This window comes from Neovison vison, chromosome 4 (genome assembly GCF_020171115.1).
Source record: "Neovison vison isolate M4711 chromosome 4, ASM_NN_V1, whole genome shotgun sequence".
Taxonomy (NCBI): domain Eukaryota; kingdom Metazoa; phylum Chordata; class Mammalia; order Carnivora; family Mustelidae; genus Neogale; species Neogale vison.
This window is the reverse complement of record NC_058094.1, coordinates 37,922,888-37,939,928: the sequence shown is the minus strand read 5'-3', so window position 1 is coordinate 37,939,928 and position 17,041 is coordinate 37,922,888. Positions and strand designations below refer to the sequence as shown.

The following is a 17,041-nucleotide window of genomic DNA, read 5'->3' as shown; positions in this document are numbered from 1 at the left end:
TGGGTGGAAAAAAATTATAATGGCAGGAGCTGGAGCTGCCATCTTTGACCCCGAAACGAAAGTTGCATGCTGAGGATAACAGCAATGAGATAGCGAGAACCTGGGTCTTTGGTAGCATGGTAGCATTGTCATCTCTTTACACTTAGATTGTAATATGAAATAAATTTCTGCTGCTCAATTTATTTGATTTTTGTCATAGCAAATTTACTCTTACCTCTGTATTACACTGGTAGGACCAACTTCCAAAGATCAGTGCATGTAAATAGCATGTAACATTGTGTCTAGTGCATAAGAAGTGCTTGGCATGTTTCTGTAGTCATTTCTTATACTTTGCTTGCATGCCTACTTCATCCCAGACAGTCATAAAAGGGCTAGAATATTATGTATGAGATGGTGAAAATAAAAGACAGTGACAGTACCAAAAGTTGGGGAGAATGTGAAGAAACTACGTCATTCATCATTGCTGTTGGGAATGTAAAACATACAGCCACTTCTGAAAACACTTTGGCAGTTTCTTTAACAACTAAACCTGTAACTACCTGTAACTACTAACTACTAACTACTAAATCTATAACTGTTGCCTGTAACTAGTAGCCTAGCAACTGTGGGCATCTATCCCAGAAAAATGAAAACTTAGGTTCACACAAAAATCAATACCTAATTTGTTTTTTTCATGTGAAAATCCAAGCCAGTAGGTGCTCTAGTGGATTATGGTAAATGTTCCTTGAGGTTGTCTTTAGACCCAGAATTCTTTCTGTCTTAATATTCTACCATTCTTTGAGATGTATCTAATCTATGGTCAGTGTTGGCCCACTGTTGCAATATCTAATGTGAATCAACAGGAAATATGGGGCAAGAGAAAATGGTAGTTATTGTGCTTTCATTTAATAATACAGCTCAGTCATCCTATTTACCAGAACTCAGTAACAAGTCCCTATACCTAGCAGCAGGGATACTGAAAAGTGTAGTAGTCTCTGAGAGCCTCAGTACCAATCTTATGTTCAGAGGGTTTTATTGCTAAAAAAATGATTATAATTAGTCTTTTTACAGTAGAATGATTCCCTACACACATATATACAAACACACGTATATATAACATGAATTTTTATCTGAAGCAGTTTATCGTCTCAAGAATGTGACACACACATACCTATATATCTACTTATCTGTATATGTATCTATGTATCTATATGTCTATATAAACTGTATACATACATATCTATATGTATATAAACTGTATATATACATGTATATGTATATATACTTGCTGTTAGCTCACTTTAGTTTGATATACAGATAGTTCTCACTTTCCATGGTAATTAGGAGCCATAAAAATGTGCCAGCTGAAATCATGGAAGGTGGTCATAATCAGTGGGACAAAATTGAAATTGTTTCACACTTTCAGATATTTTTGTCAAAACGCTAAAAGCTCTCTATTGGTATGAATGTATATAGAAATGAAGAAAATACTAAAGGGAATAGTAAAGTAAGAGTTTTAGTTAAAAAAAAACCCAAAACAAACTTAAAAGTATTTTATTTTATTTTATTTTTTTTAAAGATTTAAAAAATTTGTTTGACAGAGATCACAAGTAGGCAGAGGCAGGCAGAGAGAGAGGAGGAAGCAGGCTTCCCGCTGAGCAGAGAGCCCGATGCGGGGCTTGATCCCAGGACCCTGAGATTATGACCTGAGCCGAAGGCAGAGGCTTTAACCCACTGAGCCACCCAGGTGCCCCTTAAAAGTATTTTAAATGGTGCTTGTCTCCTTGTCTGATAACTTACAATATAGAGGACTCTCTTTCCAGCACTTGGGCAGATTGTTGTATTTCTAAGTTTGGATCAGATTCCATACATTTTCAGTGTCATAAAAACCACTGAGAGTTCTTTTAATGGGAAGTATTTTGTTTATATCACTCCTCTGGACTTCTTCAGACATCTTCATTCTTTTTATCACAGACACTTTCCTCATTGACATTAGTCTGTCTTCACTAATTCCCCTAGCTGCACGTGAGGAGTCTCTCCAAGGGTACAGTGTTGATATTACGACAGTCCGCTGTTTCTTCTGTAACTCCTTGTATGTTATCAGTCTTTGTTTCTTTGCTGCACTTTCCTTTTTGATTGCTGGTTCTTTTCCATTTACCCATTTTTGTGAGATGTCACATGGTTTTATCAGTGGTAACCAAGGAGGCACCACAACTGCATGCTTTGCTGTCTGTGCACGAGTTAGATAACAGATAAGAGATACCAGTAACACACCTGACGGACTTTGAAAGAAGTGACAGGATGGGTCACTCATCATGATGCATATCTGATGTTATGATTTGTGGGTTGAAGAACGTGCAGTAAGGTTTGTACTTTCCACACTTTTACAGTGGTAACTGATACTTGAACTTTTTTGGGGGAACTGGCATTTTTTCACTAAAACAGGATAACTAAAACTGATGTATGCCAGAACTGTGCAAAGTGAGAGCTGCTTCTGCATACATGTTTGCATGTAAATGAGTACATATGTATTACATCTTAAGTACTTAGTTTCCCACTTTTTAAAAGCTATTTGTTGGAAATATTGGAAAGCACAAAATCTAAGGGCACAGTTCTGTGAATTTTGCAAACTTAACAACATCTATGTAACTATTCAAGAAATGGAACCTTGGTAGCACTCCAGAAGTCCCCTTTGTGCTCTCTTGTCTTTACTCCTCTGACCCTGAGAGTAACTTCTCCCCCTACTTCTATCTTCTTGGATTTAGTTTTTGCTTAGCTTATAATTCATATAAATGGAATCACACAATATGTATGTTCTCTCTCTGGCTTTAGCTTGTTTATGAGATTAATTTCATTATTATGTAGTGTGTCATTGTGTGAATATACCACCAATTATTCATTTTACTGTTGAGTATTTAGTTTCTAGGTTTTGGTTAACTATGGCAGTGATGCCACAGACATCCTAGTATATGCCTTTTGGTAAACATGTGTACTCCTTTCTGTTGGGCATGTATGAGTGGAATCACTCAGGTAAAAGGATTGCATATGTTCACTTTTAGTAGATATTTACAAACTGTTTTCCCAAGTGATTGAACCGCTTTACATTTCTTTTTTTTCTTCAAGGATTTTATTTATTTATTTGACAGACAGAGATCACAAGTAGGCAGTGAGGCAGGCAGAGAGAGAGAGGGGGAAGCAGGCTCCCTGCTGAGCATAGAGCCTGATATGGGGCTTGATCCCAGGACCCTGGGAACATGACCTGAGCTGAAGGCAGAGGCTTTAACCCACTCAGCCACCCAAGCGCCCCATACTACTTTACATTCTTATCAGTGGTTTGGAGAGTTTTAATTGCCAGGGCTGGCAAACTATGACTTACTGCCTCTTTATGCAGCACATGAATTGATAGTGGGTTTTGTGTTTTAAATAGTTAGGAAAAAATAAAAGAATCATATTTTATGACCCATGAAAATTATATGAAATTTTATTTTCACTTTCTACAGGTAAAGTTTTATTGGGACATAATCATGCTCATAGAGTTCGGTATTATCTATGTCTGCCTTTGTGCTACAGTGGAAGAGTTGAGTAGTTGTGACAGACTATATGGCCCACAAAAACTAAAATAGTTTCTAAATGGCTCTTTATGTAAAAGGTTTGCTGATGTTTGGTTTGCATGCTTGCCAACACTTAGTATTAGTCTTTTTCATTTTAACCATTCTAGTGGGTCAGTAATGCTGTCATGTGACTTTATTTGCACTTATCTAATGCCTAATGATGTTATCTAGCTTTCCAAAGGATTTTTGGCAATTTAAAAATACCGTCCTTTGCTTGTTCAAGGCTTTGTAGCCCATTTTTCTATTCCATTGTTTATTATTGGTTTGTAAAAGGTTTTACATTAAAAAATTTTTAGTATGCTGTGGGTCCTTTGTATTGATATCTGTATCCATCTATCTGTGGCAAATATCATCTGTTTGTTGCTTGCTTTTGTATCATCTTAATGATGTTTTTTTAACAGAAGCTGTTATTCTTTTAACAAAAGAGATTAAGAATTTCTTTAAAATATTTAAAAGTAATTTAAAATCAAATATGTAAATTTTTATATAGTAAAGACATATTTACATTCTACAGTAACTTTTATGAGTATAACTTATATTTGTTAAAGGTAACACATTATTTTGCAGTTGCTTCATTGTTGAAAAGAGAAATGTAATTTGTCCTTAAAATTAGGGAACCAATTAATTCACTTATTTAAAAATAATTTTTTATTAAATTTTCATTATTTCATTTTAGATATTAAGGATGAAAATGAAACAATACTGAATCCTGAAGAAGTGGCATCTTTGGAGGAATATATTCCTACTCGACATACAAGTGTTACTCTCCTCAAATGTACCTTCACTATTTTCATGGCTGAATTCAACTTGTTGGACCATTTGCTACCTGTCATTATGGGAGAAAAGGTATATTTTTCAGTTCACTACTTTTTTTTCTCATACATGCATATTTGCAAGTCCTATGATACTGTAAGAAGGAGGTGATAGAGTAAAAGAATATGTCCTTACATAATCATCCATGGTGATGTTGAAACAATGTAACTTTGATTGTTAATTCTTATGTGTGTGTGTATATGTGTCTACATATATATTATATATAAATAACCTCAAGCTAAGGCTGTATCAAGAAATGGTGAAGAGAGCATGGGCCTAGAAGTCAGTCCATATACAAACTATGACACTTTGCTTTGTATCTCTAAACCTGTTTCTGAAAAACAAAACAAAACAAAACATTTGTCAAGTGGGCTGACAGATTGAGTTGGTAAAGAAGCAGTAAGCCTAGATGGCTTCAGGTAGTTTATTACTTACATTGTAAACATAAAAACAAATCATTAATCGTGTCAGCTTGCTGTGTCCCTTTCAGGACAGTCTTGAAACCAGAAGGCCAAAGTGACCTGCAGCACACACGTGCAGCAACCATTAAGCAGAATACCCTTTGTCAAGGATTCCATTCCATGTGTCGTCTAAGCAGTTATAGAGATTATAGCTGTACATTGAGAATAGTAAGTGGAAACACCATATGTCACCTGAATGTGGGATGCTGATGAGAAAATGTCTCATTGCAGTTTCCCTCAAAAGAAGAAGGTGAGACATGGTCTTTTAGAAGCTCTGCAAGTCCTCCTATCTTGATGTGTTGTGAGAGTAACGGGATGTTCTCCCAAGGCTTAGGTTGGCTGTGGCTGCATCTTGCTTTGTGGTCTGCACGGATTTGTGTAAGATTGTCAGGTTGTTGGCACAGAGCTGTTCCCTTATAGTAGCTAGCTCTTAGAATTATTTTTAGTATTAGAGGAGATAATGCACATAAGCCATTTGCACATATTAGGAACACAATAATTACTACTTTATTGTTAATGAGGACTTATTAGGTGCTTCACTTGATTAGGCCATTGCTTTCTGAGTTTGCCATATACATAATAAAGTATTATTTGTTATCTTTAGTTTCTTTTGGTTATATTTCTTTTGATATGTACATAAGGATGATTATAGAAATAAAAATGTCCTAACTTTAAATAAGAACTTGTGGAAGTATGACAAGGAATTGACTGTGATACGATAGTTTCATGTTGTGAAATGTTTCATATTTGCTCCATATTGTCCACTTGTAATTGTTATGTTGCTGGGTAAAGCGATCATCTTGGGAAAATTTCAGCAGAGAAAAAGCATGTCAGTATTAGACATTAACTTCAAAGCAGCTATGAGTAATGAGTTCAAGAAAGAGACAAAAAAGTGGAAGATTTCAGAAGAGCCCTCAATCTATTAAAAAAAAAAATCACATCCTGGAACTGAAAACTATAACACACTTCAGAAATAAAAAGATGGAAAACAATTTAAATGCAAATCACAGAAAATAGAGTGTAGCTGTTTTAATACCGGAAAGTGTGAGCTTAAGGCAAAAAATATTATTAGAAATAGTTGTTTTATAATAATGAGTGTTAACTCAATGAATGGAACAACATAGATAGTTCTTACAGATGGCATGTTGAATTAAAGCAGGCAGTCAGGAGCATGTACTGTATGATTCCATAATGTTCACGAACAGGCAAAACAAGTGTGTGGTGATTGCAGTGCAAATATTGGCTGCTTCTGGAGGGAGTCAGCTGATCTATTGCCTGAGAAGGGATATATTCTAGAGTGCCTGAAATGCGTGGTGGTTACAGATGTAAAATTTTATTGAGCTCTCCACTTAAGATTTGTGTGCTTTACCATATGTTATACCTTAATCATCTAAAGTAAAGTCGTTTAAAAGAGCAATTGTTTTTGGGGCGCCTGGGTGGCTCAGTAGGTTAAAGCCTCTGCCTTCGGCTCAGGTCATGATCCCAGAGTCCTGGGATTGAGCCCCACATCGGGCTCTCTGCTCAGCGGGGAGCCTGCATCCCCTTCTCTCTCTGTCTGCCTCTCTGCTTACTTGTGATTTCTCTGTCAAATAAATAAATAAAATCTTAAAAAAAAAAAAAGAGCAATTGCTTTAGTAAGTAGTGGTTTAAAAATTATTGGGGCGCCTGGGTGGCTCAGTGGGTTAAGGCGCTGCCTTCGGCTCAGTCATGATCTCAGGGTCCTGGGATCGAGTCCCGCATCGGGCTCTCTGCTCAGCGGGGAGCCTGCTTCCTCCTCTCTCTCTCTCTGCCTGCCTCTCTGCCTACTTGTTATCTGTCTGTCAAATAAATAAATAAAATCTTTAAAAAAAATAAAAAAAATAAAAATTATTAATTAAAAGTTAAAAAAGCATGTTCAAGCAGATAGGTTCAACTTAGTCGATTTTAGGCCCAGTGTATCTCAGTAATGGCACTTTTGGCTTTTTGGACTTGGAAAGTATTGTGTAGCATTTACTATCTTTAGCCAGTCTTTACTCTGCTAAGTGCTAGTACTGCTGCGCAGTTGTGACAATGGAAGACAGAAAGAACAGTGAAACCTCTCTCCCACAGATTTTCATATACATCTAAGGTCATACTGTTTCTCGTTGAGAATGACAGTATAGCATTTTAAGGAAGTAAGTTAGTTTTAGGACCAGCAGGGGTTGTTTGCTAATCAGGGTTCATACTGTGGACATCTTGATACCTACTTGCATTTATTTGGAAGCTTAGAAAGGTTCTGTAACGCTGAAAGTACCAAGCCTAACTTGAGATTCTTAGGATTTTATGAGGCTTTAATGTATGTATTGTTAGATATGATAAGTATTGTAGATACGATATGTATCAGAAGTTATTCCTCTTTGCGGCTTTTGCTTCTTGTGTCTGTGAAACTGTCTGGAGTAGTCCTCTTAGTCCCTTCATCATCTAAATGTGAATAAAGGGCAAGAAGACAACTGGTGGGTGGCTCTGGGATATCCAGGTCAATATTTGGGAATGGTTGAGCTTAAGAAAATACCAGACTATGGACTCTGAAAAACAGTCTGAGGGGTTTGAAGTGGCGGGGGGGTGGGAGGTTGGGGTACCAGGTGGTGGGTATTATAGAGGGCACAGCTTGCATGGAGCACTGGGTGTGGTGAAAAAATAATGAATACTGTTTTTCTGAAAATAAATAAATTGGAAAAAAAAAAAAAAAGAAAATACCATTCTATGTACTGAGGAGCACATAGTGAACTATCCCAGTTGGTTGAAAAATAAAAAGTTTAACCAAATGGGTAGTAAAAATTTTACAGTAAATATGCATATTTTTGAAATCTAGGACATACTTAAAAATATATAGAAGACATTTGTATTTGGTTATGGTAAGAGAGTCCCATAGAAAATCATTTCTAGGGTGCCTGGGTGGCTCAGTGGGTTAAGCCGCTGCCTTCGGCTCAGGTCATGATTTCAGGGTCCTGGGATCGAGTCCCGCATCGGGCTCTCTGCTCAGCAGGGAGCCTGCTTCCTCCTCTCTCTCTCTGCCTGCCTCTCTGCCTACTTGTGATCTCTCTCTGTCAAATAAATAAATAAAAATTAAAAAAAAAAGAAAATCATTTCTAGATTGATTTGATAACATTGCAAAATGTGCCAGTCTGAGGCTTGTGTGGGGGCATTGCATGTTAGTCACTGTTTTCCTGAGTTATAAAGTGAACTTTATTATTTTCCAGAACTCAAGTAACTTCCTGAATGCTACAAACTTCCAGTCTCTTCGGCCTTTGCCGTCCATTCAGATATTAGTGGATAAAATTAATCTGGAACATTCTGTGCCAATGTATGCTGAACAGTTGGTGCATGTGGTCAGCAGCCTTACTCAGCCTTCTGATAATCTGCTTCATTATTGCTATGCACACTGCTATCTTAAGGTAGGAAAAGTGAATTTTCTTGTTTTATTAGTATGTTTGGCTTTGGGAAAATTAAGTATTTTTTTTCTTAGATTTGTAACTTCATGGAATTAGTACCCCCATGAGATTTCAATGATACGTATATATTCATTATTCAACATAATTAAATGAAAGTGTACCTATTTTAAAGTTACTCAATTATTTGGGATTAGCTTGATGTTTATACGTATATATGTTTATAACACACCTACAGGTTCATAATGTTAATTATGGTTTTTGAAGATTTTTTAAAAAAAATGTTTATTTTAGAAGTGAGGAGAAGGGACAGAGGGAGAGACTCTTCACACTGACTCCCTGCTGAGAGTGGAGCCCAATGCAGGCTCAGTCTCATGATCCATGAAATCATTACTTGGGCTGAAACCAAGAGCTGGCCACTCAGAGGACTGAGCTACCCAAGCGCCCTGTTTTTGAAAATCTTATCTGTCATCAATGATAAATATAAGTAGTGTGAAGGAATACTTAGTTTATAAGAATGTTTTAAAGACTCATGATTTCTTTGAGGGGAACATTTTTGGGAGACAATGCTTTATAAAGAAGGTTTAACACTTTTGGTTGTTGTTTCTTTCCTCTTAACTGAATTCATGTTAATTTCTGGATACAAAGAGAATGCTTAATGAGTTAAATTGGGTTAGATAGCATTAATTATTGTAGGCTTGACTGAGCTCTTCCTTATTTTCTTGGTAAATAATACATCCCAGGGGTGCCTGGGTGGCTCAGTTGATTAAGCATCCTACTCTCAATTTCATCTCAGGTCATGTTCTCAGGGTTATGAGATTTAGCTCTGCATTGGGCTCTGCACTGAGCATGGAACCTGCTTAAGATTCTCTTTCTTCCTCTCTGTGCCCCCCTTCTCTGCCCCTGTTGTGCCTGCACAGGTGCACTCTCAAAAAACAACAATAAAAATATCCCATTGTAGGTACATAAAGATAAATTCAAATGTTGAGTAATAAGTGTTTTTGGAAAGCAAACACAGAACTATAGTCAAAGTGGAGTTAGCATATATCTAACAAATTCTTTTATAGATTAAAGAAAACATTACAAACATATTCAAGAATAAGAACTAAAAATATACTAAATTCATGTAAAGGACTCCAAAATTAGAGGAATCCAAAAGTAGATTTTACTGGTTCATGCTTCATTGTTCCATGTTTCAAAGTTCTTAAATACTTGCATATTTGTAGAATAAAAGGAAACCAATGTAAATACAAGTTTTACACCGCCTGTAGTTTTAAGATGGTGAAATTTGTTTTCAAACCGTGTAGCGAAGATGAACACGTTTTCTTCTAGTCCATGCAAAGCCCATTTTTAAGAGGATGGAGGAAACTCCACTCCCTTGGTGAGAGAGTGACACTGTCATGTTGCGAAGGGCTGTGGACACCGGAAAGTGTAATTCATTAGGGCCATTATTAAAATTATCTACCACAGTATTTTATGTCATATGGAGAGCAGGAGAAAGTAATTTTGAAAGCTAGATATGTAGGTAATATTTTATATTTGTGCCATTTAATTCACTCCCATAATTATTACACTGAGGTGTATTTTTTTATAATAGTATGACTTGAATATCAGATTATAATGTTGAGAATATTTGCCTTGTTATTGAAACAGGACTAATTTTAGGCACTTCACTAATCTTTCCAAGGTATTCTACTTAGGTAGGATTCATCAATTTGGTAAATATTAGATTCCTTATATATTGCAGACACTCAGCATTGAAGATGAATAAGGCATATCCTGTCCTTAAGGAGAATGATCACCAAAGCCATTGGTCACCAATCCAATATGATTGTACTCCATACTGAGATAAAAGTTACTGGGATAGTTGTTTACTACTATTGTTACCATGTTAAAAGCTCACTTAAATTTCCAGGGTAATGTAGGTGGCTCAGTCAGTTGAGTGTCTGACTCTTGATTTTTGGCTCAGTTCATGATCTCAGGGTTGTGAGATTGAACCTCTTGTTCAGATCGGTGCTCAGCTTAGAGTCTGCTTAGGATTCTCTCTCTTTTCCCTCTGTCCCTCCCCCAGCTCATGCTATTGGTCTTTCTCTCAATAAATAAATAAATAAATAAATAAAGTCTTGAAGAAACATTTTCAAGGTAATGTAAAAGTTAGTTACAGTGTAATCCAGATAATGTTATATTTTGGGAAATGTCTTGCCTTTTTTTTTTTTTTTTTCTTTTTTTAAAGATTTTTATTTATTTATTTGACAAAGATCACAAGTAGGCAGAGAGACAGGCAGAGAGAGGAGGAAGCAGGCTCCCTGCTGAGCAGAGAGCCTGATGTAGGGCTCGATGTAGGGCTTGATCCCAGGACCCTGGGATCATGACCTGAGCTGAAGGCAGAGGCATTAACCCACTGAGCCACCCAGGCACCCCAGGTCTTTTGCTTTTATGCATATTACTATCTAGTTGTCTTTTGTATTTTGGTTAATTTGAGTAGAGCTATGTTTAATGGATAAGCCAAATGTTCTAGGAGGTTTGGTGTTGGGCAGAGCAGGAATATTATATGTAGAAAAACTTGTGATTGATATTAAGAATATTGAGTATTTTGGGGCACTTGGGAGACTCAGTTATTTAAGTAGCTGCCTGTGGCTCAGGTCATGAGCCCGGGGTCCTGGGTTTGAGCCCTGAGTCAGGCTCTCCGCTCAGTGGGGAGCCTGCTTCTCCCTTTCCCTGCCCATCCCCATGCTCTCTCATGTATATGCTCTCTCTCTCAAATAAATAAAATCTCAAAAAAAAAGAATATTGAATATTTTAAAAAGTAAAGCCTTGAGTATTGAATATATCATTGTATTTTTGATGCTTCTTTAGTGGCCTGGTCCTTTTTTTTTTTTTTTTAAGAATTTTTATTTTAGAGAGCTCAAGGGTAGTGGGAGGGTCAGAAGGAAAGGAGAGAGAAGCAGACTCTCTGCTGAGCTTGTAGCCTGCCTCAGGAAATGGTGGGAGGAGGTGGTGGGTGAGAGTTAGGGGTTTGATCCCAAGACCTGAGAGATAATGACCTGAGCTGAAATCAAGAGTCAAATGCTCAACTGACTGAGCCACTAAGGCACCCCTGGCCTGGTCCTTTTTTTAAAAAAAATTTATTTGTCAGAGAGAATGCATACACAAGCAGGGGGAACAGCAGGCAGAGGGAGAAGCAGACGCAGGGAGGCTGATGCAGTGCTCAATCCATGACCTTGGGATCATGACCTGAGCCGAAGGCAGATACTTAACCAACTGAGCCACCCAGGCGTCGCTGGCCTGGTACATTTTTAAATGGTCAGGATTTGGTAGAGAGTTTTAGTTTATATTTGTACTATTTGGAACTGACTCAAAATACTGATTTGTCGTAAAGTTTATAGCAGTTCATGTTACTTGGCATAATTACTCAGACTTTTGAGGAGGTTTACCAAGATTAATTTTCCTATTAGGGTGTTAAAATATTACAATAGAGGATTTAAATGTGTATTCCATGGGTGTGGCATTTTAGACCCTAAGTAATTTTCAGTTAAATACTAAAACAAATGCTCAAGTTTTAATTTTATATACCTAAACTTGACTGTATTGACCATATAATAAAATGGTATGTAGCACCTATTTCGTGTAATGAAATTTATTAATTGGGAGAGTTGACATGGATGTGTGAAGAAAACCCACAGGTGGAACTTTCATATGTCTTACCAAATCTTCTTTATTTAACTGGTAAAGCCATCCTTTGACTATATATGGCATCATGTAGCTAAGTCATTGCAAAGCATCTGATGTTTGAAACATGAGTAAGTTCATGGAAGTGCCCTATAAGCTATAGAATAATACTTGAGTTTAAGGCCTTTTATCTCACAAGGATCAGGTATGGCATGTGCTTCAGAGTGATCACAAAGATTATAGTAGTATCAAAATACTTTGGATTTCTTAGATTTGGTAATTTTCAACCTCAAGAAAATAATTTTCTCCAGGATTTGGAGAAATGGTGCTTTCATATGTGGCCGGTGGGTGTATAAATTGGTATCATTTTGGACAGTACTTTTGCAGGACCTAAAATATTTGAAAACAAATTTACCTTATACCCATCTATTTCAGTTTTCAGTGTTTATCCTATAACAGGGGTGAACAAACTTTTCTTTAAAGGGGCAGAGAGTAAATATTTTAGGCATTGTGGGCCAGGAGGCAAAATTTAGGTTGTAGTATAGGTACTTAGTTAGTAAGAGAATAAATTTCCACAAATTTTGAGTTGATAAAATTAAAAATGTGATAGTCTTTTTTTGTAATTCAGTTTTACTAATGAGAAGAATGGGATTCTTTTTCTTGACATAACATTTCACCTCATTGGGGTTCCTGCTTAGTGTTTCCTATCACCAAACAGATTATAAATGTTGATATGTAAAAATTATTCTTAGCTTGTAGGCAATACAAAAATAGGCATTAAGTGAAATTTGACTTGTGGTTTGCTGACCTCTGCTCCAGAAAAAAATTTTGCATATGGAGATAAATACAACTAGAGATCTCTATGTTCTCACATTGATAGCTTTCTACAATGTAATTTTTGGTGGGAATACCAGAAAGCATAATGGTATATATATGTAAATGTAATGCTATTTATGTAAATAAAACAAAATGCTAAAGATTGTTCACAGATATAAAAGGGTCTATGAAGGTAGATACAACCCAAATTCTTGAGAGTAGGTTTAAGTGGTTTAGGGGTGGTGTGGGGACCAGGGGAACTAGTATGAGTGTCATGGTTAAAGTAGACTTTAGATATGTTTTGAGGTTTTCTTTTTTTAAATAATGACTGTTGATACAATTTACATACCATAAATTCACCTTTTTAGAAGAATAGAAATTAGTAATATTTAGTGTTTTCACAATTAATACAACTGTCATCTCTATCTAATTTCAGAACATTTTCATCAATCCCAAAAGAAACCGTCTGCCTATTAGCATTCACTCACAATTTAAACTCTCCCCTCCTATCCCTTATAACCACCAGCCTACTTTCTGTTTCTATGTATTTGCATATTCTGGACATCTCATGTAAATGAAATCATACAACATATGATTTCTTTCACTTGGCATAATATTTTCAAGTTTCATTCATATCATAGCGTGTATCGGGATTTTATTCCTTTTTTATGGCTGAATAATATTCCATTACATGAATATAGTGTATTTTGTTTATCCATTAATCTATTGATGGGCATTTGCGTTTCAAAATGTCCATTTTGGGGCATCTGGGTAGTTCAGTTGGTTGTGCATCTGACTGTTGATCTCAGCTCAGGTAATGAGTGATAGCAAGTTTTCATTTCTTTTGGGAATATACCTGGGGGTGGAGTTGTGTGGTCAAATGGTAACTCTATTTTTAACATTTTTGGGAACTACCGAACTTTTTCCCAAAGGGGTTGTTAAATTGTTTTCCTGTCCTAATACCACAGAATTTTTAATTTCTTCACATCTTTATTACATTTATTACTGCCTGTCTTTTTGATTTTAGTCATCTCAGTGGTTGTAAGGTGGCAACAGAAAAAAATAATTTATTTTCTCAGTTAAATTGTTAGTGGAAGAAGAGAAAATATTTAATTTCTCTTCATAAGAAAAATACATACTTAATCAATTTCACTCCAGAGTTTCTTTTTGTTTTAGTGGATACATGAACAGAAACTAGATTTAGAGGGTTTAAAGAATGAGTAGACATTGGGGAGGGTATGTGCTTTGGTGAGTGCTGTGAAGTGTGTAAACCTGGTGATTCACAGACCTGTACCCCTGGGGATAAAAATATATGTTTATAAAAAATAAAAAATTAAAAAAAAAAGAACGAGTAGACAATGAAAAAAATAATGTAGCATTCTCCAGGCTTCTTTCAAGATACTTGCTTATTGAAAGTGAGAAATGGAATCTTGCTATTGGTTAGATGAGAATTTGTTTTCTTCTTTAAGAATAAGTGGAGAATCAAGCATACTTTTTTGGAGAGGAGAAGGAGAAAATGGAGGAAGCAAGGCAGAGTGAAATTATGAGCTAATAGATGAGCTAAATCAAATGAAGCATCATATTGCTGTTCCAGCAATACGGAATTTTGAAGAAATCCTTTATCCTTTTTGGACTTCATTTTTCCCATATGTGAAATGAAGTGATTTACTTAATCTCTAAGCAATTTTAGCTCTGAAGTTCTAATTTTTAATCTGCTAGATTTGATTCCATGTTTTTCTCTTGAAGGCTTTTCCTTCCCAAAATGTTCATTATTCTGAATGCAGAACTCTCATTTATAATCATTCTTTACTTAGTTTTTGGATGTGCCAGTGTATTACTGTATGTGAATTAACTACTCTTTTTAAAACTGTTTTACTTTTTTTATTTTTGTAAAATATGTTTGATATAAAAATTACCATTGAAACAATTTTTTAGTGTATAGTTCAGGGAGAGTAACTACATTCATAATTGTGTAACTGTCCTTACCATCCATCTCCAGAATCTTCTCATCAACCCAAACTGAATCTCTGTTAAAGAATAATTCCCCTCTCTCCACTGTCCCTGGGTAACCACTGTTCTTCACTCTGTCTCTGTGAATTTGATTAGTTTAAGTATCTCAGATTAGTGGTTGTATTTTATTAGGTTACTGTTTGTAAGATTCATCCATGTCATAATGTACTGTAAAGCTTGCTTATAGTTAAGTCTGAATAATACTACATTCTGTGTATATACCACATTTTTTGTTAATCCACACTTTTATTGACGAACACTTGGGTTGTACCTACATTTTGGGTAATACATATAATGGTAATATAAACATTGTATGCAAATACATGTTAACTTCACTGATATTTTCTGTATATAGCTTGAAATGAAATGCTGAATAACATTGTAACTTTATTTTTTAAAACACAGTATATAATTATGCATAGCAGCTATACTATTTTATATATATGTTTTTTCATCATTTAAATTTTTAAAACTTTTGATTTTAATTCCATTTAGTTACCATACAGTATAATATTAGTTTCAGGTGTACAAAAGAGTGATTCAGCACTTCATACAACACCCAGTACCCATTACAGCAAGTGCACTTCTTAATCCCCATCACCTATTTTGTTTCACCCATTCATTCCCTCATCCATCTTCCCTCTGATAACATCAGTTTGCTCTCTATGGTTAAGAGTCTGTTTCTTGGTTTGCCTCTTTTTTTTTCCTTTGGTCATTTGTCTTGTTTCTTAAATTCCACATATGAATGAAATCATATGGTGTTTCTTTCTCTGACTGACTTATTTTACTTAGCATAATACCCTCTAGGTCCATCCATGTTGTTGCAGATGGCAAGAGTTCATTTTTTAATGGATGAGTAATATTCCATTGTATGTGTGTGTATACCACATCTTTAGCCATTCATCAGTGGATGGACGTTTGGGCTATTTCCATAATTTGGCTATTGCAGATAATGCTGCTTTTTAACATCAAGCTGCATGTATACCTTTGAATTCATATTATTGTATTCTTTGGGTGAACACCTAGTCTTGCAGTTGCTGAATTGTAGTGTAGTTCTATTTTCAACTTTTTGAGGAACCTCCATACTGTCTTCAACAGTGGCTGCACCAGGTTCCATTCCCACCAACAGTGCACAAGAGTTCCCCTTTCTCCATATCTTTGCCAGCACCTGTTGTTGTTTTTTTTTGTGTGTGTTGTTGATTTGAGTCATTCTGACAGGTATGGGGTGATATCTCATTGTAGTTTTGATTTGTATTTCCCTCATGATGAGTGATGTTGAGTGTCTTTTCAGGTGTCTCTTGGCCATCTGTATATCATTTAGTGAAAAATGTATACTTGTGTCTTCTGCCTATTTTTAAATTGGATTATTCATTTTTTGGGTGTTGAGTTGTGTAAGTTTTTTTTTTTATATATTTTGGATAGTAACTCTTAATTGGATGTCATTTGAAAATATCTTCTCCCATTCTGTAGGTTGCCTTTTAGTTTTGTTGGTTGTTTCCTTTGCTCTGCAGAGGCTTTTGATTTTGATGGAGTCTCAAAAGTTTATTTACTTTTGCTTTTGTTTCCCTTGCCTCAGGAGATGTATCTAGAAAGAAGTTGCTATGGCTAGTGTCAGGGAAATTATTGTCTGCATTCTTCTCTTGGATTTTTATGTTTTCAGATCTTATATTTAGGTCTTGCATCAATTTTGAATTTATTTTTGTGTATAGTTTGAGAAACCGGGCAAGTTTCATTCTTTGCATGTTGCTCTCCAGTTTTTCCAACACGATTTGTTGAATAGACTGTCTTTTTTCCATTGGATATTTCTTCCTGCTTTGTAAAGTATTAATTGACCATATAGTTGTGGGTTCATTTCTGGGTTTTCTGTTCTGTTCCAGTGATCTATGTGTTTGTTTTTACGCCAGCACCATAGTGTTTTTATCCCTACAGCTTTGTAATATAGCTTGAAGTCTGGAATTGTGATGCCTCCAGCTGGAATTGTGATGCCTCCAGCTTTTCTTTTTCAAGATTGCTTTGGCTATTCAAGATCTTTACTGGTTCCATACAAATTTTAGTATTATTTATTCCAGATCTGTGAAAAATTATTTTGATGGGAATTGCATTAAATGTGTAGATTACTTTGGGTAGGATAGACATTTTAACAATATTTGTTTTTCCAAACCATGGAAATGGAATATTTTTCCTTTTCTTTTGGTCCTATTCAATTCCTTTCATTAGTGTTTTATAGTTTTCAGAGTATGGGTCTTTGACCCTTTTGGTTAGGTTTATTCCTAGG

The 17,041-nt window shown here is 35.7% G+C and overlaps 1 protein-coding gene across 8 annotated transcripts in view; it reads left to right on the top strand.

Annotated features, from left to right (window-relative positions):
• The window catches only part of VPS13B (vacuolar protein sorting 13 homolog B), a 770,530-nt gene that overhangs the window by 109,618 nt on the left and 643,871 nt on the right, over positions 1 to 17,041 (top strand). For all 8 annotated transcript variants that reach the window (XM_044245211.1, XM_044245212.1, XM_044245209.1 and 5 more), the window contains exons 14-15: positions 4,267 to 4,436; positions 8,083 to 8,277. In XM_044245211.1, coding sequence (XP_044101146.1) covers positions 4,267 to 4,436; positions 8,083 to 8,277 — 365 coding nt within the window. The remainder of the gene's footprint in view (positions 1 to 4,266; positions 4,437 to 8,082; positions 8,278 to 17,041) is intronic.